At 58.0% G+C, this 21,658-nt stretch overlaps 5 protein-coding genes across 5 annotated transcripts; 3 read left to right on the top strand and 2 right to left on the bottom strand.

Annotated features, from left to right (window-relative positions):
* Positions 1 to 1,923: 1,923 nt before the first annotated feature.
* On the top strand, positions 1,924 to 4,593 carry B0H64DRAFT_109243 (type I 3-dehydroquinase-domain-containing protein). The gene has a single exon (XM_062797769.1). The coding sequence runs from the start codon at positions 2,095 to 2,097 to the stop codon at positions 4,375 to 4,377; it is 2,283 nt and encodes a 760-aa protein (XP_062660298.1). The 5' UTR covers positions 1,924 to 2,094; the 3' UTR covers positions 4,378 to 4,593.
* A 5,007-nt stretch (positions 4,594 to 9,600) lies between these two features.
* B0H64DRAFT_456422 (fungal-specific transcription factor domain-containing protein) lies at positions 9,601 to 12,784 on the top strand (the record flags this gene model as incomplete). Its single annotated transcript, XM_062807342.1, has 5 exons — positions 9,601 to 9,759; positions 9,861 to 9,927; positions 9,988 to 10,232; positions 10,289 to 10,458; positions 10,513 to 12,784. The coding sequence occupies 5 exons, from the start codon at positions 9,601 to 9,603 to the stop codon at positions 12,572 to 12,574; spliced, it is 2,703 nt and encodes a 900-aa protein (XP_062660297.1). The 3' UTR covers positions 12,575 to 12,784.
* Positions 12,785 to 16,608, bottom strand: B0H64DRAFT_456395 (uncharacterized protein). Its single transcript, XM_062807340.1, has 2 exons — positions 16,064 to 16,608; positions 12,785 to 16,009 (listed from the first exon to the last, which is right to left on the bottom strand). Exons 1-2 carry the CDS (start codon positions 16,376 to 16,378, stop codon positions 13,028 to 13,030), a joined length of 3,297 nt encoding a protein of 1,098 aa, XP_062660296.1. The 5' UTR covers positions 16,379 to 16,608; the 3' UTR covers positions 12,785 to 13,027.
* Positions 16,609 to 17,179: 571 nt separating this feature from the next.
* On the bottom strand, positions 17,180 to 20,008 carry B0H64DRAFT_356379 (major facilitator superfamily domain-containing protein). The gene is made up of 5 exons (XM_062801599.1): positions 19,339 to 20,008; positions 18,920 to 19,272; positions 18,804 to 18,869; positions 18,595 to 18,747; positions 17,180 to 18,540 (listed from the first exon to the last, which is right to left on the bottom strand). Exons 1-5 carry the CDS (start codon positions 19,571 to 19,573, stop codon positions 17,599 to 17,601), a joined length of 1,749 nt encoding a protein of 582 aa, XP_062660295.1. The 5' UTR covers positions 19,574 to 20,008; the 3' UTR covers positions 17,180 to 17,598.
* Positions 20,003 to 21,585, top strand: B0H64DRAFT_390302 (uncharacterized protein). The gene is made up of 6 exons (XM_062803396.1): positions 20,003 to 20,481; positions 20,545 to 20,838; positions 20,891 to 20,938; positions 20,995 to 21,100; positions 21,162 to 21,238; positions 21,328 to 21,585. Exons 1-6 carry the CDS (start codon positions 20,176 to 20,178, stop codon positions 21,568 to 21,570), a joined length of 1,074 nt encoding a protein of 357 aa, XP_062660294.1. The 5' UTR covers positions 20,003 to 20,175; the 3' UTR covers positions 21,571 to 21,585.
* The last annotated feature ends 73 nt before the right edge of the window (positions 21,586 to 21,658 follow it).

The following is a 21,658-nucleotide window of genomic DNA, read 5'->3' as shown; positions in this document are numbered from 1 at the left end:
ATAGAGTGAAAGTACACGGTCTGTTTACACGATGTCACTGTCCTCCTAAACCGGCTCGTCGCAAGTGTCGTCAACCTCTGACGGGAATTTGGGATTCTATTCAGCCTGAAATCAACATGGCAGTTGAACACGGGGTGTAACGGTGAACGGGATGCGAACGGCGTTACCAGACGCCGTTTCCCGGACGGAAGGTGGCGGTATGCTGCGGTGAGATCAGCTCGAGGAGTTCGAGATGTGGATGGAATCTGAGAATCCCGTCCCCTTCCGTGTGTGGAAAGACCGGACGGAGGAATTTGTGTGTAAGACCATGTCGACGATGCGCGGGCGGACATGTGAACGCGAAAGGCGGGTCTGTAGGTTGGAACGGGGATGCGAGGTTCAAGTTTGCCCGGCGCTGACCCAGGCGAGCCAGGCCGGCGGAGGTTGAGGAATCCGGGCCGGCCTAGCAGGTAATGGCCGCTGGAATTTAGCGGCCTCTCAGGGGCACCTCGCTGCTTCCTAGGCCTGTCAACCCCTGGACCGGGGATCTCCAGTGGTGAATCGGGCCTTCGCAGCTCTGCACGGATACGGAACCAGGGCTCCCAGTTTTCGGCTGCTGTCATTGGCGGACTTTTAATCAGAGATTCTCCAGAGCTGGAGAAATTGTGGGGATTATGCGGGGTACCCACCTCTCCATCTCTCTCCAAATCCACCTCGGGACCGCGACCATGCTCCCATGTAACGGTCGGCCTGGCCCGCAGCGACGACGAAGAAAGACGGAACCTTGGAAGGAATCGCAAGTGAGACCTCAATTCTGCCCGTCACTTTTGGTCGACGCGATTGGCCATCCTATTCCCCGGAAACACCGTGTCTTTTATTTCTAACGATTCTCGAGGTTGTAATCACCGCATGGAGGAATGGCTTGGATCGTGTAACTAAACGATAAACGACATCGGACCCGGACGGGCAACTTTTTCGAATCGAAGCTGAACAAAGCAAGGCGTGGGATCCAAGCATCACTGCAGCTAACAAGGTCCCTCGGGATCGCGACTCCACTCATCCCGTCAACCAACCAGCCAGTCAGTATTCCGCCGTTCCCATTTTCTCTGCTCGGTGACCACGCCGACGGACGGTCCGTCCAGCTTCCCGCGCCTGAGCAGCCACGCAGCCCCCGACGTCTCATCTCCCTTTTCTCACTGGTTCTACTTCGTACACAATCGCAACTGGGAACGGAAGACGAAGTTCGGCCAAATTTCCATTCGCCTTGGCATAACCACCGTCTGCTGCCTACTGCGACCTTCCCAACGACCTCAGTGCCCTGAAGCACTTTCGACCTCCTGATTCCCGGGAATCTGTTACTCCAACGCCATGTCACGGCAAGCCCCGGTGTGGTGATAGAACCCCTGTTATCGCCGGATCGTCGTTTTTGTTGTCCTGGCCCGCTCCGTTTCGTCCTTCTTTTTCCGGTTGCGTGTCCCCGGCTGTTTTGTGAGGCTCTGATGCCGGGATCACTCTCTCGCCAGTAAGCCCTGTTACGGCATTGTGCTCCCAGGGCTGCCTTCTCGGCCACTCTAAACGAGCTTGGGCCGCCGTTCACGCTGTCGTCGCTCAGTCAATACCGGAACACCTCGTCTTCACCTTTCTTGGAATTGTCCTCCTCCTGAATATCGGCCGCCAAGACCAAAGAAAACGGCGCCCGCAGCAACAGCACTCGAGAGGCGACGCCGAAGATTGAGGGCGGAGCGTTCGATCACGCGCGGCACTCGTCGACATCGCACCACGTCGCAACCTCGCAGCTGCTTATCGCTTTCGAGAACTCCCAGGCTCCATCTCGTCGACTGTTTCTTGTATCTGCCCCTTGTGCCTGGCAAGAATCCTACGCCTCATCTAGATAACTTTTGCAGGTACGAGACTCGGGCCATGCACCTTAGGCCTCCTTGACATTCCCTCACTCCTTTCTGGCTGGGCTGGACATTGGCGGTGAACGTCGAAGAGGAAGCAAGCAACGCCCGCGCTAGTCGAGGAGCGAAAGCGCCCATCCATCCCAACCTAGAGATCTCCTAGAGCTCGGTCACGGTTTACACGCCATTGCCAACCGGGACCGTGGGAGTCATCATGGCGGCGGTGCAGCAATTGGAGCCTATGCCGTCGCTGGCACGGCCGCAGAGCCTGAATGGCAATCCCTTCGGCAACGACGTTGATATGGAGCGCTCATCGCCACCGATTCAGCACGGCATGCCGTTGTGCAGCGAACCAGAACGAGGAGACACCAGGATCGCCGTCATCATTTACGGCCTTGGGCAGGAGAAGATCGTTGGTGTCTTTGCCGAGGTTTTGGGGAAACCGTTGAGGACCAAGAACCGCTTCGAGGACGTCACCCAACACGATCAGGACTGGGTCATCGGGATCCCGGCGGAGAGCGCAAAGGGCGATATTGCGACGCGTGATAGAGGACTAATTGTTGCCATCAACGCCCATTGCACCGGCCTCGGCATGCCCCCAGATGTTTATCTTTCGGCTCAGTGTGATTACGAATTCCTCTACACGGAGACCCCTTTCTTCCGCCGAGATCTTGCTCGCTTCACCTCACACATCCTCGGCCAGCTATGTCACCACAGGGCGCTCATGGCAAAGCCGAGAACTTTTATCATATCGACCACCTTCCCGGACGTGCATGCTGCCTTGCCAAACATCGATATCCTGACCGTCGGCGCAGACGCCATCGAAATTCGCGTCGACCTCTTGAAGGAGCCCTTAGGCAACGGCACCTTCTCTAATATTCCCAGCCTCAGTTATGTTGGCGAGCAGGTCATGCTGCTCCGCCAAAGGACAGAGCTTCCCATCATCCTCACGACAAGGTGTACTAACGAGAACGGGAGGTTCCCTATGGATAATCCCGGGTTGTACTACGACTACCTCTATCGAGCACTCCAATGGGGCGTCGAGTACATCGATGTCGAGCTTTGGCTTCCAGAGAGCATCAGGAAGAAGTTGTATGAGCAACGAGGAAACAGCCGCATCATGTCCGCCTTCCACGACTTCTCGGGGAATTTCAGGTGGACGTCGGACCGGGCCGAGACCATATTTTTGGAATCACAACGCTATGCAGACTGCGTGAAGATGATCGCCATCATCCACGACCATAACGAAAACTTCGAACTCGAGTACTTCCGGTCCAAGATCAAGACCAAGTATCCCGACTCGGTACCCCTATCTGCCGTCAACATGGGCGAAACGGGTCAATTCTCTCGGACACTCAACAAGTTTTTCACACCCATCACACATCCTCTCCTACCCATCATTGCGGCCCCCGGGCAGATGAGCGCGGCCGAGATTAATCAGGCGCTGGCGTTACTGGGGCAGTTGCCCAGGAAGAACATGTACGGCATCACTAGCCCGGCGATGCGCAGCGCCACGCCCCAAGCCCCTTTCTACGAGAAGTGTTTTAATGAGCTAGGCCTACCGCATCAGTTCGCCGTCGTGGAGTGGCAGCCAAAGACGTCTGGTTGTATCGGAGCATGGTGCAACCAGAGGAATTTCGGCGGTGCTTACTTCAACCCCGCTGTCTCGTTCAAGAGCCTAGCGAGTCACAGCAAATTCCTCGCGTTCCTCAACAACGGGACTGGCCCCACTGTCAGTGAAGCAGCCCGGCTCATCGGTATGGTCGACAGCATCGTCGTACGACCAGCTGCCTCGAGCGCCCCGGCATCCGCCCCATCGTCGATCCCGTCGAGCCCACAACGGCACCACAAGAATGGGGACTCGTACACCCCCCTAGGCGCGCACCAGTCTGGCCTCCCCCCCAACACCTCTCTTGTCCTCGACAACGCCTCATGGAAGGGCATCTTGAGTACCCTGACCCGCGACCTTGCCCCTTCGGCGTACTTCGGATGCGCCGCCGTCGTGCTCGCGTCCTCTGCCGAAGACGCCGCCAGCGCCCTCTTCGCCCTCAAAGCACTCAAGGTCGGCAAGGTGTACACGGTCGGCTTCAAGACGCCGCCGGCATTCGGCAAGGACCTCCTCATCGAACCCTTTACCAGCCTCGAAAGCATCCAAAGAGCGCGGACGGTCGGCTCGAACGGCGCTGACGTCGGTACCGGCTCGCCATTCCTGGTCGTCAGCGCGCTGGGCCCGGAGAAGAGCACGCTGGTGGGGATGCTGGTCCGGCTGTTCGGGTCTCGGGGCTCGGCGAATTCCCGGAAGGTGTTCTTGGACCTGGCAGACCGGTCGGCCTCAAGGAAGGGCGACCCGGGGTTGATCGCCGAGCAGAGCGGGTTTGCGGCATATGGCGCGGCCGATGTCACTGCCTTCACGACGGTGGAAACGTTACGCCTGCTGGTTGGGCAGAATGTGCCGTACAGCTTTGTCAGGCTGGCCAGTGGCCGGACGTTGTTCTGAGATGATGTCAGCCATCCGTCTCCCCGAGTGTTGTGAGAGCAGTGTATGAATTCCAGGACTCGTTGCCTCGTCGGCGATATTAAAGGTCAGCACGAGAAGACTTGCTGCCAGGGAGAGCAGCCCAGGGCTGGAGCGTTTGCTCTAACGCAGCTGTTACAGATCGGCGCGGTCATCCCGACGAACAACGAAGCGACGAGCACGAGCACCACGTCAGCCATCCACTTCTAGACAACACCGAGGTGCACGGCCGACATACCCGATCAAAACGCACGACGTCACGACGTACAGTAACCCCGAACAGCACTCATGACACACGATATGTTTGTTGGAGGATCAATCGACAGGGACTAAGAAAGGAATTCTTGTGTGGTGGAAGGTGGTCAACCGGCTAGACCAGAGCGGCGGGGGTTTTTCAGGCGCGCAAATGTTGGATGGAAATGAGCATCGGTGGTGGCGGCCGCATGGATTGTTTATCGGGGGGCGGGTTGTTGACGGTTTTGCATGTACGCCCCCGGCCCCCTTTTTTGCATGTACAGGTATACAGCGTGGATACGTTTGGATTCTTCTTTTTTTCTTCAAGACATTTTCCTACCCTTTCTCTCACCCTCCCTCTTCAGCAGCCGTACGTCCGGTCCAGCCACGCACGCACGCCTTGCATTATCCCGAGATCCCGAGTTTTGCTGGGCGATGCGCGCAGCGAGCTTGCCTCACTTACCTATGGGGCGGGGCTGTGGTTCGGTGATTTATCCTGAAGGGGCATGTCAGGCCGCCCGCCGGAAGCATGTCGGCGACTGTGTTTGTGTGTGATGGGCGTCCTGGCGTCCTTGGTTCCTCTCGTTCTCGCTCATTCATCGACGCTGTTTGAGCTGCAATCCCTACTCATTACGACACAGGTATAAGCGAGGGCGGAGGAGGCGTTGCCAGGACGGTTTCTGTCCCCTTCCTCCGGCCGCCGATGTACACACTTGCCGCTTGGCAGTGCCGGCAGGCATCGACTAGCCCTGGAACGGGCGAAAGGCACTGGGGTTGCCTTCCGCCTTTTGTCTCCAGAAACAGCAGTTTGGAAAAGGGGAGCTTGATGAGTGTTTTACGGCTGTCATCGTCGGTATCAAACACACATTGAAAGAAGCCGGATTATGGATTAAAATAGTACCTAGGAGGTGATGGCTGCGGGATCTAACTAACGCCAAGGCTTGTGAGACCTGGTTCACTCAAACCTCCCGTGGGGAACTCTATGTAGCATTGTGTATTGTGTCTTGAAAACGCGAACCCGAGCCTCTGTTCCTGAACGTCTGGCTCGTGAAAATTAAGGTCTCCTCTCTGCCGGGTACTAACCGGGGTTGGGGGGTGTCAGGACTGGGACAGACGAGTGTGTCTGCAGGGGGTGGGTGATGGATCAGCTGAAGAGGTTAGTTACGAATACCGAGTTGACTACGCTATTTCCAGCAAGACTGCAGCCCTCAGTCCTCGGCAGTCGTCGGGGTGAGGGATATGCATCGGTGATGGGACCTGTGGTTCCGCTCAGGAAGCGGGGCTCTCCCACCACATCGCTCGATGGAGATGCCGTCGGCGGAGTGTTCAAAGTTGTTCGTTTCAGACTCATTGGGCGGGTTCGGGTTTAACAGATGTCCTCAGCAAAAACTTGGGTCGACCTGGGAAGAAGTCCGGCCCTGGGTTTCGGTCTCCCAGTCCAGCGGTTTCCCTTAATCTCGGGTGTTGTTGGCCCACAAGCGGCTGCCCTGGCACACCGAACGAGATCTTCGCAGCATGCATTTCTTTGCCATGTCCTGTTACCCCCCCTTTCCAGAACAGGCCGGACACCAAGTGCAGATGTCGACCAAACAGAATCGAACGAAAATAACTTTAACGGCTTAGAAGCCCGAAGAAACTGTATTTACTTTTTATTTTATTCGATATCTTTCACTCGGTCTCTTTTTCTTTCGTCTTTTTACTGCTTTTTTGGCTAGAGGGTGCCCGCAGACATACTTTTCCGGGTGTGTTAAATGCATCAGCCAAGCTTCGAAGGACGTCACCGAGAGAGCCTGCCCGGTTTGCCGTCAACAAAAAGACAGAGAGGCGTTTTGTGAAGCCCCCCTCAGGTGTGACACCCGGGAGACGTGCCCGTGGAGCCGAAAGCACGCGGCTCCCTTGCGAGGAGAAGCGCGGACGGGGCCGTTTCGGTCCGATAGGTCCTGATGGGACATCTCCACATTCAAAATCGGGTAAGGGGAATCGGTCGGTGGCGCCCGGCAGCTAGAATAGTTAAGCTTCGCCTGGCGACTGACAGGAATAAATGCCGCTCTCCCTTGGCGAGTCTAGATCGAAGGCCGGCCGAACGACCGAAGGATCTCTCAGTCCCTTGGTGTTTTGATATCGGGGAGAGACGGCATCCCACTGTTTCAGCCCTGTGCCGTTGAGCTCGAAGTGTGTGGCTTTTTTTGGTTGTCCATCCCTCTGGACCGTTAAGCGGGCCGCCAATGCCCGCCCATCGATGATCTGATCCAGATTCTTGGGAGGCTGGCGGAGACTTGGCGCGACAAACCGGTTCGCATCGGGCTCTCCTCGTGGTGCTCAAACAGCTGAGGATGAGTTACACAGTACCTCTACTCCAAGTTCACCGGATCGCAAAGCTTCCAGGTACCCAAGCGCCGAATCCCAGCAATGGTTTCTCAATCGAGATGTGAGCGACCGACGCACGCACTCAAGGCACCAAAGAGTCAACTCGGGCTTCCAACATCCGCAGAATGCCAAGGATCGACGATGATTAGTGGAGATGGCAGGGGCCACCCCGAGGCGCTCGAGATTTGCGGGGTGCAGGGAACGGATGTGGTGCTTAAGCGAGCAGCATGGGCGGCGCTCACATCACCTTTTTTTGTGGCGGACCTTCGTCGTCTTTGGCTCGGAGAAAGGTGCAGCACCGCCAGACGAGACTGAGGGGGAAAGTAGCTGATCTCAAGCCATTAAACCACTCTTTTCACCTGCCTATGTACATACGTAAATAAGTTCAGTGAGGATAGGTTTAGGTATGTTTGTCTGTACATACCCCTTCCCCCATCTTTGACAGTTGAAACTGGAGTCTCGCGTGGCACAACCTGATCCAGACCGGGATGTCGATTGGCAGCTCCAGAAAAGCTGTGCTTCATCGGGCAACTGGTGAACGGAGCAGAACATAACCGGGATACAGCCTCGATATTGAACCCGTCTGTGCAGACGAAAGCGGGCTGTCGGTAGATGTGCCGCCATTGGAGCGGCAAAGGGGCGGATATTGCTACCTCATCAGCAATACCGCGCCCCAATTACGTCGTGAAAGCATCGAGCATCGCGAAGTCCCTTGCAGTCAGGAACAGACACACGCCCAGCGCACCCAAGCACCCAGGTGCCAGGTCTACCATTGCCGAGTGGGGCACAGAGTCTGCTCTCGTTTATGCACCTTTACTTGGAAGCGTCGGGATTAGTGTGCTTGTCATCGCCCTGACGAGAAATCCGGGGAAGCTGTTTGTCGCTTGTCGAGGGGTGGTTCCTGAGGTCTCATTGATGACTTATTTGGGCGGCAGCATCGCTTGGCTCTGAAGGGCGGGAGCTCCGAAACCTGCAGACAGTTAGATGCCAAGCCTGCCAGCGTCAGTGGTTCCGTTTGGAACAAGCAGATGACCGAGGAGTAGTGCTGCTGGCTGGTAACGAGTTATTAACTCCCGGCCGGTCAAAGCACCCGACACGTCTATGAGTCCGGTATGTACAAATAGGTAATCATGGAAGAAAAAACTTGAAACCGATACGGATACGGCTAGCGGGCGTTGCCTTTCCTGTCGATTGTCTGTGGAAACCGTGACTGTGACTGGGTCTGCTTGCGAGACTGCCACACTGCGTGAATCCAGCCAAGGCTCCTCCTGTGGAGGGATGTGGAGAGACTCGCCCAAATATGCAGGTGGAGCCGGCCGAGGTCTCCGCAGGTTCATCCTTCTTCAACAGGGACCTCCCTCCACAAACCCCACACTTCCACAGCACCACCGTCCCATCCCCGCACCATCCATCCGGCCATCTGTTCTGCAACCAACCCCCGGGACGGGATTGCACCCGCCATCTGTTATACTCGTGGATCATACCTTATGGGATGGATTCAGAGCTTGTTTGACATTGAATTGTTTTTTTGAGTCCCGAATTCAAACAACATACCGATACACACCTCGCACCTTACCTTACACAGTACGGAATACACATCTTTCCACGAGCTCTGCTTCCCTTTTCTGACACTCACGGAGCACGGCGCATTCCCCTGTTCTCGACATGGCCCCGGACAGGGACCAGTTTCGCTCGAATCCCAGCAATTGACCCTCCACATTTCTGTTGCGAACCGCCTTTCTTCTCCGCAAGCTCTCGCTGTCGAGCGCTGCATCGAATGCCACGAGGCAAACACCGTTTGATGGTATGTGCGCAGGGCAACGAAGCTGTCGATGGTGCGGTGAAGGACGCCCCATGACCTGCCGACCCCCCGGTCTAGGATGAATGTGAGGGTCTCCCCGTTTAAATCCAGGACAGGGCCACATGCAATTGCCCCAAAAACACGCGGTGCCCCCTTTCATACCCGGCTCCTTACCCGACGCCGCGTTTTTCGTCTTTTCCTCAATTCGACTGCCTACACTATTCTCTGCTTCTCTCACACAGCTGGGGGTCGACCAGTGTCTGCCTACACAGGAGGAAGATATCTCCGCCTCCTCGGCGTCCCGGCTGTGCGAGGCGCCTGTCTGCCAATCGAAAGCTGGCGCGCCCATGTTCGACTTCCTGGGCAGTCAGCTAACACGGCATCCTGCAGGCAAAGAAAGGAACTGTAACACCGTTTTCTGAGCACCGCCTTTATACCCGGGAGACATTGCAGCAGCCAGCTTCCACCACTCCAACCCGACGACTCGCGCAGCTCTAGCTAGCAACACGGAATCGGGCGGCAAACGGACAAACACCGGGTTCCTAGGAGCAACTCCATGCCGAAACCCTCCCATACACCAGCCCCGCCACGGAATCGAATCGAGCAGGGCCCAGTTTCGTTCGACAGCTGATGAGTTTGCGTGACACTCTTCTCAAGCAGAAGACTACCCCACGCCGTGTTCAACAATTATCTATCCCGAGGAACCATGCCCCAAAGTAGACGGTGACTGTGCAGCGTACAGTTTCCTGGTGGGAATCTAGCACTGCACTTCAGGCGAGCACGGTGAAGACACCTCCGACACCATGGCTCAGCCCTACGAACCCAGGGCGGTAACACCGCTGCCTCGCATACCGCTAGCTCCCATGCCGCGGCCCCAAGTCAGCATAGAACGCCTTCCCACGCGCCGCATGAGTAACGAGCCCCGTGAATCCATGAATTGCAAATCGTGCCGGAAGCGCAAGGTACGTGGGCGGTTTGGGTGTTCTACGGGCGCCACCGGCATCACCAGCTTCTCTATCACAGAGCCAATCTAAGCAATGTGAGCTAATGCTAGGGGATGCAGATAAAATGCAACCGGCTTCGCCCCGCCTGCGAGGCATGCCAGGTGTTCCAATGTCCCTGCATATATGGTATGTCTCTCATTCTGACGGATTGACGTTGCCACGCCCCCCGCCTTTTCTCACACGCAGCCATAGATGCCGTTCCAAAGAAGAGAGGTCCAAAAACCGATGTATTGGAGGCTCTATTGAAAAGGGTGGATGGGCTCGAAGCCCGACTCAAGGACAAGAAGGCGAATGCTGAGGCAGAAAGCTCCGAAAGCGCTGTGGTGGACGCCCCTGAAGCATCCGCTTCAACCCAGTCGGCGTCAAACGGGATATCCGGGACGACGGCCGATGATGCCCAAGAACCTCAAGACACGATCGTATTTTCTCCTGTTGAGCCGAAGTGAGCAGCCCATCTTCTCGCGCCGAATCGTGCAATCTAACGTAGCGCAGTGAGCAATCCCCCGACCCCCATCCGGATACATTACTCGACATCTACTTTACCCGTTTCCACGACAAACCCTTCTACATTTTTGATGAGTCCACCTTACGGCAACGTTTGCAACTAGAACAAGTACCCGGCTACCTGATCCACGCCATCTATGCGGTAGCTGCCAGGTGAGCATAAAACGCCCAGCTCTGCTTGTCCTCTTCACTGACCCGAGCGCTAAGATATGCGCCTCACCCGAGTGGCTACCAGTCCGCTGTGAAACTGAGCGAGGAGTATGCCGCCAAGTCAAGATTGGAGATGGACACGGACGACCCATCTGTGGACGCGCTACAGGCCCTAGTACTTCTTGTAACAGCATTCACAGCCTCGGGAAAGGGAAAAAAAGGCGTACATGTTGCTGAGTATGCCATTTTTCAACCCATCTACAACACCAAAACTGACTGTCTTGTAGCAAGCGCTGTTGGGATGGCTATGGCTTTGGAGCTGCATCGGGAGTTGGACATGAGCGCTCGTGTCACACCAATCGAACGAGAAAGTCGCCGAAGGCTGTTCTGGACTTGTTACCTTCTCGACCGTTTTATGTCCTGCGGCTCGAAGCGCCCATCCCTGATCTCGGACCGGGCCATACTTTTACGACTCCCGTGCTGGTTTCCTAGCCCGAATTCGATGCCCATGGAAGGGGACTTCTTCCAGAGCTATACGAACCTCCAGCACCTGCAGGGCGGAGGCAAAAAGGCCCAGGGAAGCAACGGGATGCTCATAGACATCTGTCGCATACTCGGCACAACGAATCAGTACCTAGCAGCCGGCGGCGTCAAGGGCGATTCTCATTTTCCATGGCACTCGCTATCTAATCTCTCCAAGATCCGCCAGGACTTGGATGTGTGGGCGTCAGGAACAGAGGACGTCTTTTCGAGCGTGGAATCTCTGTTTGGACAGCCGGATTCCACGGTGCTTGTGCTAAGCAAGCTGATCTATCACCTTATTCATTGTCTCATCTACCGCCCCTTTCTGCCCATCGACCTTGCGGAACTGGCAGGAACTGGCCAACACCAATCTTGGCAGATCGAAGCCACAAATATGTGCTTTCTGCACGCCAACGCCATCGCGGAGCTCGTGGAACTCGGCAAACAAACCGCGTCGGTGGAGTGGCCTGCCTTCGTAGGCTACTGCATCTGCACAGCCGGCACAGTACACATCCATGGCGCTCATTACAGCAGGATCGGCTCTGCCGGCGACATGAACGTGTTCAGGTCCTCAACCGACTTCCTGTCGAGGGAGATGCAGCAGCTGAGCGAGCTGCGATACGCGTGGGCAAGTGTTCAGCATCAGCGTGAGACCCTCCAGGGAATTTACCACGCACATTCAGAGCTGGTCAAGAGCCTTTCCCAGAGCCCGATGCGGTATTCGCCGGTATTCACCCTCGAAGACTTCTTCGACCGATATTCCAACATTGGAGGACCAGGAGGGCAAAGCTTTAGCTTTGACTCGGCGAATCTGAGTCTTGCCGATGTTGTCGTGGACTTCACAACCGATACGTATCCGGGCCAGGACCTCTACGCACCCCGAGTCAACGCCTCGGACCCCGGACCGTCTCGGCCAAACCTCAAGAGGAAGAACACAGCCCCATCAGGCCGCCCGAGGCCAGACCTCAAGAATCTACTGTCCCTCAACAACATGAACCCCCCACCCGCACCGTCCTTATCCACACCGTCGACTGCCAATAGGCCGCTCTTCTCACCGGCGTCGCTACCACCCCAGCCATCGCCCGGAATCCTACACACCCCAACACATGGTTCCCTACAGCAGAATCGCCGCCTGAGCATGTCGCATGGATCGGTAACCGGCGGTGCCAACGGAGAAGGCCTCGCGGGCTTCTCGCTCAATAACGGCGCGAGTAACCAGGCAGCAGACTTACCGCATGGATTCCCTAGCATGGGCAACAGCGGTTTCAATCCGTCCTTTAATTTTGGCCAGCTCCCCGGCTCCACACCCGGCCCCAGTGGCGGGCCGCAGAGTTTCGACCCCATGTTTGGCGGGTTACCCACCAATGCCTTTGGCACGCCTACTCCGTGGCACGGCGACGAAAACGGGAGACCGCCCGTCGTAGGGGCTACGCCCAAGGATACGAGCCCGAACGAAAGCGCGGCCACGACGGGGCCGGGGGAGGAGAAGGATCCATTCCTCAGCTTGCTAGAGCAGCTAGCCGAGAATGAGTCGTTTATGGGTAACGGGGGTAATGAGTTGGAGTTCTTCTTAAACGGGGCCCCTGCTTCAGGGTAATGGCGAGGCGGGTAATGATTTCGGGATGGGTGCACTTGGATATACCCGTATGTGGACATGAGCGGCGAAAGGGGTTGGTTTTCTAGCGCGGAGTTGGTGAACGGTGTTTGTCTTGTATAAAAGGGTACGGGTTGGATATGTACAAACGGTCTTCAGGCAGCTACTCGCCAACTAAAGGTATTACGGGTACAAGTACGTTGTTGATATAGGTATTTTGATAGCATCTAACTCAAGATATTGATCTAGCCGTGCCTTTTTCCGGTCAAGGTTCTTGTATCCTCACGTTGACCAGTGAATCATTATTCGTACTCGACACACAACTTTCAAATAAGGTACGCTCTAAATCGCAACCAGTTCCTGGGGTATCTTTATCGCAAACAAACCGACCCCAGTACCAAATCAACGCTTCTTACCACGCCATGCATCATCATAGTCATAACCATCAATCATCCTTTAATCATCCAATATCCTTGTATCCAAAACCTGATTCTCCCAAGGCGCCTGCTGGTTCTGCTGCTGCTGCCGTTGCTGTTGGTCATGGCCACTCAACCGGTGACCAGACCCAGCATCAGGAGGAGACAACGATCCCCTCGAGCCCACCCAACCCTCCCCCAACCGCTCCCCAAACAACACACCCCCACCACCACCCTGCCCACTACCACCCTCCTCACCCCGGAGCTCACCACCCCCCTCCACATCCCCCCCTGCCCCCTCCACCCTCCTCCCCATACTCCCACTCCCACTCCCACTCCCACCACCACCACTACCACCACCGGGCCCCTCCCTCGGCACCGGCGGCACATCCGCCAACACCCTCCCCGCCCTCACCACCCCAAGGAACCCCGGGAAAACCCCCGCCACCGCCATCAGCGCCACAACCACCACCATCGCCACCTGCACACTCCCCCCCTCTTTGATAATCCCATACGCCACAAACGGCCACACCCCGGGGCCACACCCGCCCATGGTCAGCCAGGCGGAGGCCTGTTTGGTGCGGACTCCTTGGCCGCGCAGGCCGAGGGAGAAGATTAAAGGCCAGATGGGGCCTTCGGTGAAGTAGAAGAGGAGGATGGGGATGGTGGCGGTGTTGGGGTTGGTTCCAGTTGTGCTGTTGGGGTTGGTGGTGGTGGTGGTGGGGAGGAGGACGGTGACGAGGGCGAAGAGGGCGGAGAAGGTTGTGCAGAGGAGGAGGAGGGTGCGGGCGGTGGGGAGGTTGCGGGTTAGTTTGATGGTGGTGCTGGGGGGTTGGTTGTGGTGGTGGTTGTGGTGGCGGGCGGAGAGGATGCAGATGCCGCCGGCGAGGAAGCGGGAGAGGGCAAAGGCCGTGTGCGCGATGAGGAGGTAGTTGGGGATGGAGAGGGTGAGGGAGGCCGGGCGGAGGCCGCTTTGGGTGGTGGCGAGCGCCGCGCCGGGGTCGGGCGTGAAGGAGGTGATGAGCTGCTCGACGAAGAGGGACATGTTTTCTTGCGCGGCGACGTAGCACCACTGGGCGAGGACCGCGAGGCCGACGGTCCAGGTTCGGAGGGATACGCCGCCGATGGATTTCTGTTTGGGGTCGACGGGGGAGCGGGAGGCGAGCTCGGCTAGCTCGGCGTCGCTGACCTCGGGGAGCGGCATGTAGTAGAAGAGGAGGGCGAGCAGGACGGAGAGGAGGGTGACGGAAAGGTAGGTCCACTGGACGTCGATGAGTGTGGTGGAGTCGACGCGGCCGCGGCCGTCCTCGAGGCGGGCGACGAAGAAGACGCGGTCGGCGAGCAGGCCGCTCAGCACGCTGCCGATGGCCTGGACGCCCTGGGCGAGCAACAGACGGGCGTCGGCGTACTCGGGCGTGCCGCACAGCACGAGAAAGGGGTTAGCCGCCGTCTCCAGCACGGCCAGCCCAAACCCAACCACAAAGGTGCTCGCCATGAACCCGCCGTACGCGCCCACCACCGCCCCGGGCCAGAACATGATGGTCCCCACCCCGTACACCAGCAACCCAACCATAAACGTCGCCTTGAACCCGCCCACGGACTCATCCCCCGCCTGCTTCCCCCGCCTCCTCTTGACCCTCACCCCCTTGGCCCTCCTCCTCCTCCTCTCCCTGTCCCCACCACCCCCAACCCCCCTATCACCACCACCACCACCACCACCCCCATTCCCACCCCTAACACCCCCTCCATCCCCACCATCAAACGGAGTATCCGGCCTCGTCCGATGATGCTCATCATGCCTCAACAACCACCCGCCCACCAGCAACGGCCCCAGCAAATACCCGCCCCCGAAATACATCGCCGTCAGGCTCAGGGCCTGGGCACGCGAGATGTTGGCTACTGCCGCCACCGCGCCGTTGAGGGTGTTGAGCAGGCCATACGAAAAGCCCCACAGGAAGAAGAGGATGCTGGCGAGGGTGCCGTACCGTAACGATTCGGAGGGGGTGGCGGTGAGGAGGTTTTTGGCGCGCGGGAGGGTGATGAAGGTTGGTTCGTGGTTGTTGGTGGTGGTGGTGCTGTGGCGGGGGTGGGAGGTGCTGGTGCTGAGGCGGGAGGTTGTGGCGGTGGTTGTTGTTGTTGTGGGGGAAGGTCGGTGGGGGTGTTGGGGGTTGGTGGTGGTTGGGTTGGAGGGGGAGGTGGTGGAGAGGAAGTCGCGGATGGAGATGTCGTCGGAGGCGGAGGCCGGGGTGGGAGCGGCGTCGGCGTCGGCGGGCGGGGTTAGGGAGAGGGTCGGTGCTGGGGGGGTGAGGCCCGTGGTGGCGAGCATGGCGCCGATCGAGGTGCTGCCGCGCTGCTGGTGGTCGTCCTTGGTGGTGCTGTTGCTGCTGCTGCCGGTGGCGGTGCGGGTGCTGCTGCGCAGGGTGCCGTCCGGGTCGACGAGCATGGCCGGCAGGATGCGGATGATGAGCGGCTTGAGGGTCGGGATGCAGGCGCAGATGATGCCCACGTTAACCTCGACGGCCGACCACATCAGCGAGAAGGAGGCGTTCCACGAGAAGCCGGCGCTCCGGCCGAAGGTGGCCATGGGGTCGGACGAGGACGTGGTCGGGACGTGGTCGATGGCCCGCTGGAGGTAGTAGATGCGGACGACGTCAACGATGGTCACGAAGATGCCCAGCGCGAAGGTCATGACCAAGATGGTCTTCTGGCGCGGGGGCAGCCGCATGCCGGTGAGCACGGGGATCGGCAGGGCCAGGATGGCGAGGTCGGTGGTGATGTTGACCGGGGCCGAGCAGATGAACTCGGTGAGCAGCGGAATGCAGCGGGCTGCCTGGACCCGGATGTCCCAGGCCGCGTGGGTCGGCTGGCACTGGAAGATGTTCATAAAGGTCAGGATAACCCCGGCGACGTTGACGATACCCAATACCGCCCACGACGCCAGGCGGAGGACCCTCAGCGTGTTCTTGGACAGACGCAAGTAGAATATGAGGATGGACGTCTTGGTCGCCATCAAGGCCGGGTTCTAGACGGTCAGTCAGTAGACTGGAGATCAAGAGCAGACTCGGTGGGTACGCACGTAGAGGATGGAGAAGACATATTCACACGTCCTCAGCACGGGCAGCTTTTCCGGCTCGATATCGTTATCATGCCTCCCCAGGCCGTTCTTGGTGCCGAGGTCGATGCTCATGCTCAGGAACACGGCGAGCAGCCAGGCCAGCACGATCGTGTAGTCGTCCCATGCGGTCCGGCGGACGATGCCAGCACGGGACACGATGCGAGCAGCCACGAACAGGGTCGCTAGGGCCAACGTGGCCGTCGTCACGGCGAACACGACGGGGCCCCGGTTGGGGAAGTCATCCGCATCTTGTTCCCCCGCGTCCTGGCTGGACATGATGGGCGAATAAGATGGAAGAGGATGGGGTGCGGTGGGTGTTATTGCAGCGCTGGAGTCGGTCTCAGTTGGGACTCCTCTGAGGCCGTCGCCAGGCCCTGTCCTGTCGAAGCTCAGGGACGGCTCGGCGGGACAGCAAGAGGGTGTTCTGATGACGGTATATGGCTGGTCCCGAGGCCATCGCTAAGAGGACGAGTGCTGTCTAAGTGCTCGGGGACACCGAGGTTGGGGGGCGTCGTGGTTGAGGCAATATTGGGCACCCAGAATGAAATGTCTGGTGGTTGCAGCCGAGTCTTCAGAGGCGTTTCCGAAGAGATGAAACTTGAAGGTAGGCTTATTCACACCATTTCAAAGCATGACATTTTATGGTGTCACGAGTCAGGATGTGGGTATCCCTGAGCCCTTGGGAGGGTCTGGAGTTGGAAATTAGGGCCGGAACGGTCGAGAAGACTTGTAGAACTTAATAACTAGGTGCCTTGTAACTAGGTGCCTTGTATTTTGGAAAGAGGAGTTTGAGGCACAGGTTAGAGAAGAAGATTTGGTTGAGTGAATCCTCCCCAATCTTTACATGCTGTGCTAGCCTTGACCTTGCCAGCATTGCCCAACTCTGCAAAGAACTCACCGCTTTCCAACGTCGCATTGAACTACTTACAGATTACTCCATGATAAAATGGGCCACCGAGGGACAGCATGTTAATGCCTGCCGAGCCTGCAGAGTAAGCTCAGGCAGAAAATGGACAAATTCAACACTGACGAAGCGGGTACTTGTGACTGGTCGAAGACAATGACTTGCCGGAAATCCCTCGTTGATTATTTGATCTGCAGCACGGCAAGCAAGCCCAGCCCAGCACTTTGGCGTGCTTGCCTCGCACAGTTTGCACGCACTGCCTCGCCAGCCACAAGCCAAGCAGCGATGACATCGCCAGCAAGTATCCTGTCCAATCAGGATGGGTGCCGTTGCGTCCCCTGGTCCCTGCTCGCCTCGTGTCGTTCGTTCGTGGCCAAGGCGCTGGGGTGTCTTGGCAACGGTACGTACATGTATATACCTGTCGGATGATGATGTATTCTGGGGAAGGAGTTCGAGGGATCGAGGGGTCGAGCCGAGGGGTTGGTTGGTAGCAACGAGGTGGTTCACCTGCTGGACCCTCTTAGACCCCGTGGGGGAGCCATTGGCCAATGGTAGATTTCGGCCTCTCCCAATTTTGGTCCTTGAGGAACAATCATGCCTCCACTCCACGGTCCCTCTCATCAACCGCCTCCTCAAACTCCCCATCATCCCCTGTCTCTGCCGCCTTCCATCCCGTCCCTGCCTGCATGACCAACACCAACACGCACATAGCGGCCGCCGACTTGTAGAGTACCTCCAACGCCCGCTCATACCCAAATACAGCAACCTCCCGCTCGGCCACGTTCAAAACCCCCTCCTTCCAGACCACCGCGGGACTGCCGATCAGCACGGTAATCAATTTCTCCCTCGCCTTGCCCAGGCCCTCCCCGCCATCCAGTCTCTCGAACCCGCCGACCAGTGCATCACGTAGTGTCCGCGTAAACACCCCGCCGCCGATGGCCGTGCCGAAACTCCCGGCAAACCCGCGGAAGGTGGACAGCAGCCCGGTGACAATAAAGTGCACGTCGGGGCTGGACAGGTACAGGAGGTGCGCCAGGGTGTAGTTGAGCGCCGCCCCGGTGCACAGTCCGTTAATAAAGACGACGGTGACGTACAGCCAGGTTGACGTGGCCGCGTTGCTCACGAACGCGAGTACGAATAGCGTTACTGAGAACAGGGTTAGGGACAGGAGCCCGGGAAACCAGAAAGACCCGGCATGGCGGATATGCAAGGCCCCGACAATCAGGCCGCCGATACCGAAGCCGGCGTTTGTGGGAATCAGGACGGAACCCGCGACGGCAGGCGACAAGCCGCGCACCGCGAGGACAAAGATGGGCGCGTAGAAAAGCACCGTCCAGCGGGCGGCCATGAAGCCGAGCTGCGAGAAGCAGGATAGTAGGACACCGCGGGACTTGAGCACTGTTAAGGGGAGGACGGGGTCCTTGGCGCGGGACTCGACGAGGAGGAAGACGGCGAGGGTGATGAGGGAGAGGGCGATAGGCAGCGGCTGAATGGTGCCGGAAAGGCCGTAGAGAAAGAGGACGATGGTGACGGTCTAGGCGGTTAGATATTATTTGTTTAGAGAACAAGGGGTATTAGAAAGCCATACCAAAGATACCGCGCCGGCGTAATCGAGACCGGCGAGCTTCTGCAGGGTCGTTTTATCCTTGGCGTTTTCATCCGTGGCGAAATGGGGGATGCTGAGGCTGACACCGAGGCCAGCGAGGGCCGCCATTGGGGCTTGGGCTCCGAATAGAAGCCTCTGTGGACGGTTAGCAACGTTACCGTCCTATAAGCAGCCATGAGAGTGTTGCTTACCCATCCAAGTACCGGCAGCAAAGCGCCAAACACCACGGCACCAGCCGACACACCGAGCGTGAACCCCTGAACGGCTGTTAGCTCCAGACTCATCAGCAGTGTCACGTAGCACCCACAGCGTTGGTCAATCCTATCCACAGCCCCCTCCGCTTTTTCGAGGTAAGCTGGATGACGAGAATCATGCACAGCGTCATAATGCCTCCGCTGCCGATACCTAGCATGACTCTCCCGAGGATGAACACGGCAAAGGTCGGCGCCACAGCAGTCACCAAGGCTCCCACCGAGAAGCACCCCGAGGCTAGCAGGACCATGGTGGCCGGCGAGAAAATCATGGCCAGCCTACCAGCAAGCGGCGCTACCGAGGACATGCTGATCATGTAGGCGCTCGTGAACCACATGGCCGACTCGTAAGCGTCCAGGTCGGCGGCAATGGTGGACTGGGTGGTCGAAATGCCGCTCATATTGCTGGCTGCATTGTGTTAGTTTTACAGCGCCGGGTTGTATTGTTTGTGCTGCAGTAGCACGGTGAACTCACCTTGCAGGAAAATGAGCGCCCACATGCTGAATACGATGCAGGTTGTTCGCTTCCAGCCCAGCGGCGGCTGCTCCGGGATGGGGCCGGGCTGCCGATTGCTTGCAGGTGAACCATCCCGGGCGGTTATCGAGCTGGACTCGGAGCGGAGGAGAGGCGTGTCTTCGGCCACGGTTGGTGATGTTGCCGAGCTGTCATCGTCGTCGCCGTGTCGACGCGTGTTGAAAGGGGTCGTCATGGCTCAACGATTGCAGTATTTACATTAGGCCCGAATGTTCCAGACGCGCCACATAGGGTCAATTGAACGAACCAAAGTGTCTAAAGAGAGAATTGATAAAAACGAAATTGCTCTCGATGTTTCACATTGTGTTATTTTTCTTTGGTTGAAGGTCCGGAGACTTTTAATTGATTTGTAAGTCGAGCCGGGGCAGGTGGAGGACCGTTCTCTCCGCGCCTTCCTTCAGGTTATGGATTCATATTTTCTCCCTGTTAGCGGATGGGGTCAATTGACCCCAATTAAAGTTTCAATTGGATTAGCCCACTGGCAGTCCAATACCGACCTCGGTTACCGTAAGATTTCAAGTCCTCACGAGAGACAACCCCAATGGATCGAGATCTGAGAGGATGCCCATCACAACCCTAACCCTTTCGTACCATCACCATTTCTTCCCCCCACCATGAGATCCCGAGGATCTGGTGAGCCCCTCCATGCCCAATTCGAGTGCCCCTCCATGATAGTTACTGTCACTCACAACGCACTCATAACTCACCGTCCATAACCCACTCAACATCACAACCACCCCTAACCTAGGTACCCACCACCCAACCACCACCACCACCATGCCCCTCCAAGACAGCTACACCCTCCCGGCGGCCGCCGACATGCACGTGCACCTGCGCAACGCCCCGGGCCCCATCGCGTCGCTGGCCACCCCGACCATCCGCAGGGCGGGAATCGACACCGTCTTCGTCATGCCCAACCTGGCGCCCCGCCCCGTCGTGTCCGTCGCCGAGGCCCTCGCCTACAAGGACGCCCTGCAGCAGCTTGATAGTAGTGTTACCTACCTCATGTCGCTCTACCTGCATGAGTCGATCACGCCGGATGTGATTCGCGAGGCGAAGCGGGCGGGGATCGCGGGCGTGAAGGTCAGCCTTTTTTTTTGAGAGAGAGTTCTTTTGTTTGTTGAGTTGGTGGTTGACCGGCGGTAGGCTTATCCCAAGGGTGCGACCACCAACTCGCAGTGGGGCGTTGTGTCGTTTGACCCGTTTCATGACGTGCTGAAAGCGATGGAGGAGGAAGGCATTGTGCTGAACCTGCATGGTGAGGTGCCCAGCAGTGCCGCCGACGGGGTGACGGTGATGAACGCCGAGATTAGGTTCATACCGGTGCTGAAGGGGCTGGTGGAGAAGTATCCGAAGCTGAAGATTGTCCTGGAGCACTGCACCTCGGCCGATGCGGTTGAGGCGGTTAAGGCGTTGGGCGAGAATGTCGTGGGGACCATCGTAGGTTTCCTTTCCCCTCCTGAGTGACTCGATACTGGTGCTGACAGTGAAGACCGCCCACCACCTCTCCCTCCTGGTAGACGACTGGTCCGCCAACGTGGTACGCCCCCCCGGCCCGTCCTCCCTTTTAATATCTGTCAGCTAAACAGTGTTCAGCACCATTACTGCAAACCCTCCGCCAAGTCCCCCGAGGACCGTCGTGCCCTCCTCAACGCCGTCGTCACCAGCAACGGCAAGTTCTTCCTCGGCACCGACAGCGCCCGTACGTACCGCCCCCCTTACCCTCCCCTTCCCGCGCAACGCTAACATAACCCCGTCTTTAGCCCACGACATCACCTCCAAAAAGGGGAAAGGCAACACCGCAGCAGGTGTTTTTACCCAGCCCTACGCCATCGGCTACGTATGCCCCCTTATGCTCTTAATCCCCCCCCCCCCCCACACCAAAACCAACCAAACCAACCAACTAACCAACCCCCCCCCAAAACACAGGTCCTAACCGCCCTCGAAGAGGCCATCACCCGTGGCGACATCGCAGAAGCGTCGGTGACCGAGGACGCGCTGGCGGGCTTCCTGTCCGGGTACGGGCGGCAGTTCTACGGCGTGGCGCCGGCGGCGCGGCAGATCCGGGTGACGCGCGGCGGGGCCCGCGTCGAGGAGTCGCTGCGCGGGGAGGGGGTCGAGATCGTGCCGTTTCGCGCGGGCGAGACGACGTGGGGGGTGGAGTGGTTGTAGGGGTGTAGTTGTGAGGGTTGTTAGAGGGTGGGAAAGGAGTGTTTTGGTGGGCTGGTTGGGAGGGGGGTTTTAGGCCAAAAGAAAAGTT

Source organism: Chaetomium fimeti (assembly GCF_033439085.1).
Source record: "Chaetomium fimeti strain CBS 168.71 chromosome Unknown B0H64scaffold_3, whole genome shotgun sequence".
In the NCBI taxonomy this organism is placed as follows: Eukaryota; Fungi; Ascomycota; class Sordariomycetes; order Sordariales; family Chaetomiaceae; genus Chaetomium; species Chaetomium fimeti.
The sequence above is the reverse complement of the archived record's forward strand: the minus strand, read 5'-3'. Positions and strand labels throughout refer to the sequence as shown.

Excerpts from the sequence above, each read along its gene's own strand:
- B0H64DRAFT_109243 (XM_062797769.1), top strand. The coding sequence starts at position 2,095 with ATGGCGGCGGTGCAGCAATTGGAGCCTATGCCGTCGCTGGCACGGCCG.
- B0H64DRAFT_390302 (XM_062803396.1), top strand. The coding sequence starts at position 20,176 with ATGCCCCTCCAAGACAGCTACACCCTCCCGGCGGCCGCCGACATGCAC. Across the intron at positions 20,839-20,890 it reads AGAATGTCGTGGGGACCATC|ACCGCCCACCACCTCTCCCT; the intron begins GTAGGTTTCCTT and ends CTGACAGTGAAG. Across the intron at positions 21,239-21,327 it reads AGCCCTACGCCATCGGCTAC|GTCCTAACCGCCCTCGAAGA; the intron begins GTATGCCCCCTT and ends CCCAAAACACAG.
- B0H64DRAFT_456395 (XM_062807340.1), bottom strand. The coding sequence starts at position 16,378 with ATGTCCAGCCAGGACGCGGGGGAACAAGATGCGGATGACTTCCCCAAC. Across the intron at positions 16,010-16,063 it reads ATGTCTTCTCCATCCTCTAC|AACCCGGCCTTGATGGCGAC; the intron begins GTGCGTACCCAC and ends CTGACCGTCTAG.
- B0H64DRAFT_356379 (XM_062801599.1), bottom strand. The coding sequence starts at position 19,573 with ATGACGACCCCTTTCAACACGCGTCGACACGGCGACGACGATGACAGC. Across the intron at positions 18,870-18,919 it reads GGATAGGATTGACCAACGCT|GGGTTCACGCTCGGTGTGTC; the intron begins GTGGGTGCTACG and ends ACAGCCGTTCAG. Across the intron at positions 18,541-18,594 it reads ACGCCGGCGCGGTATCTTTG|ACCGTCACCATCGTCCTCTT; the intron begins GTATGGCTTTCT and ends CTAACCGCCTAG.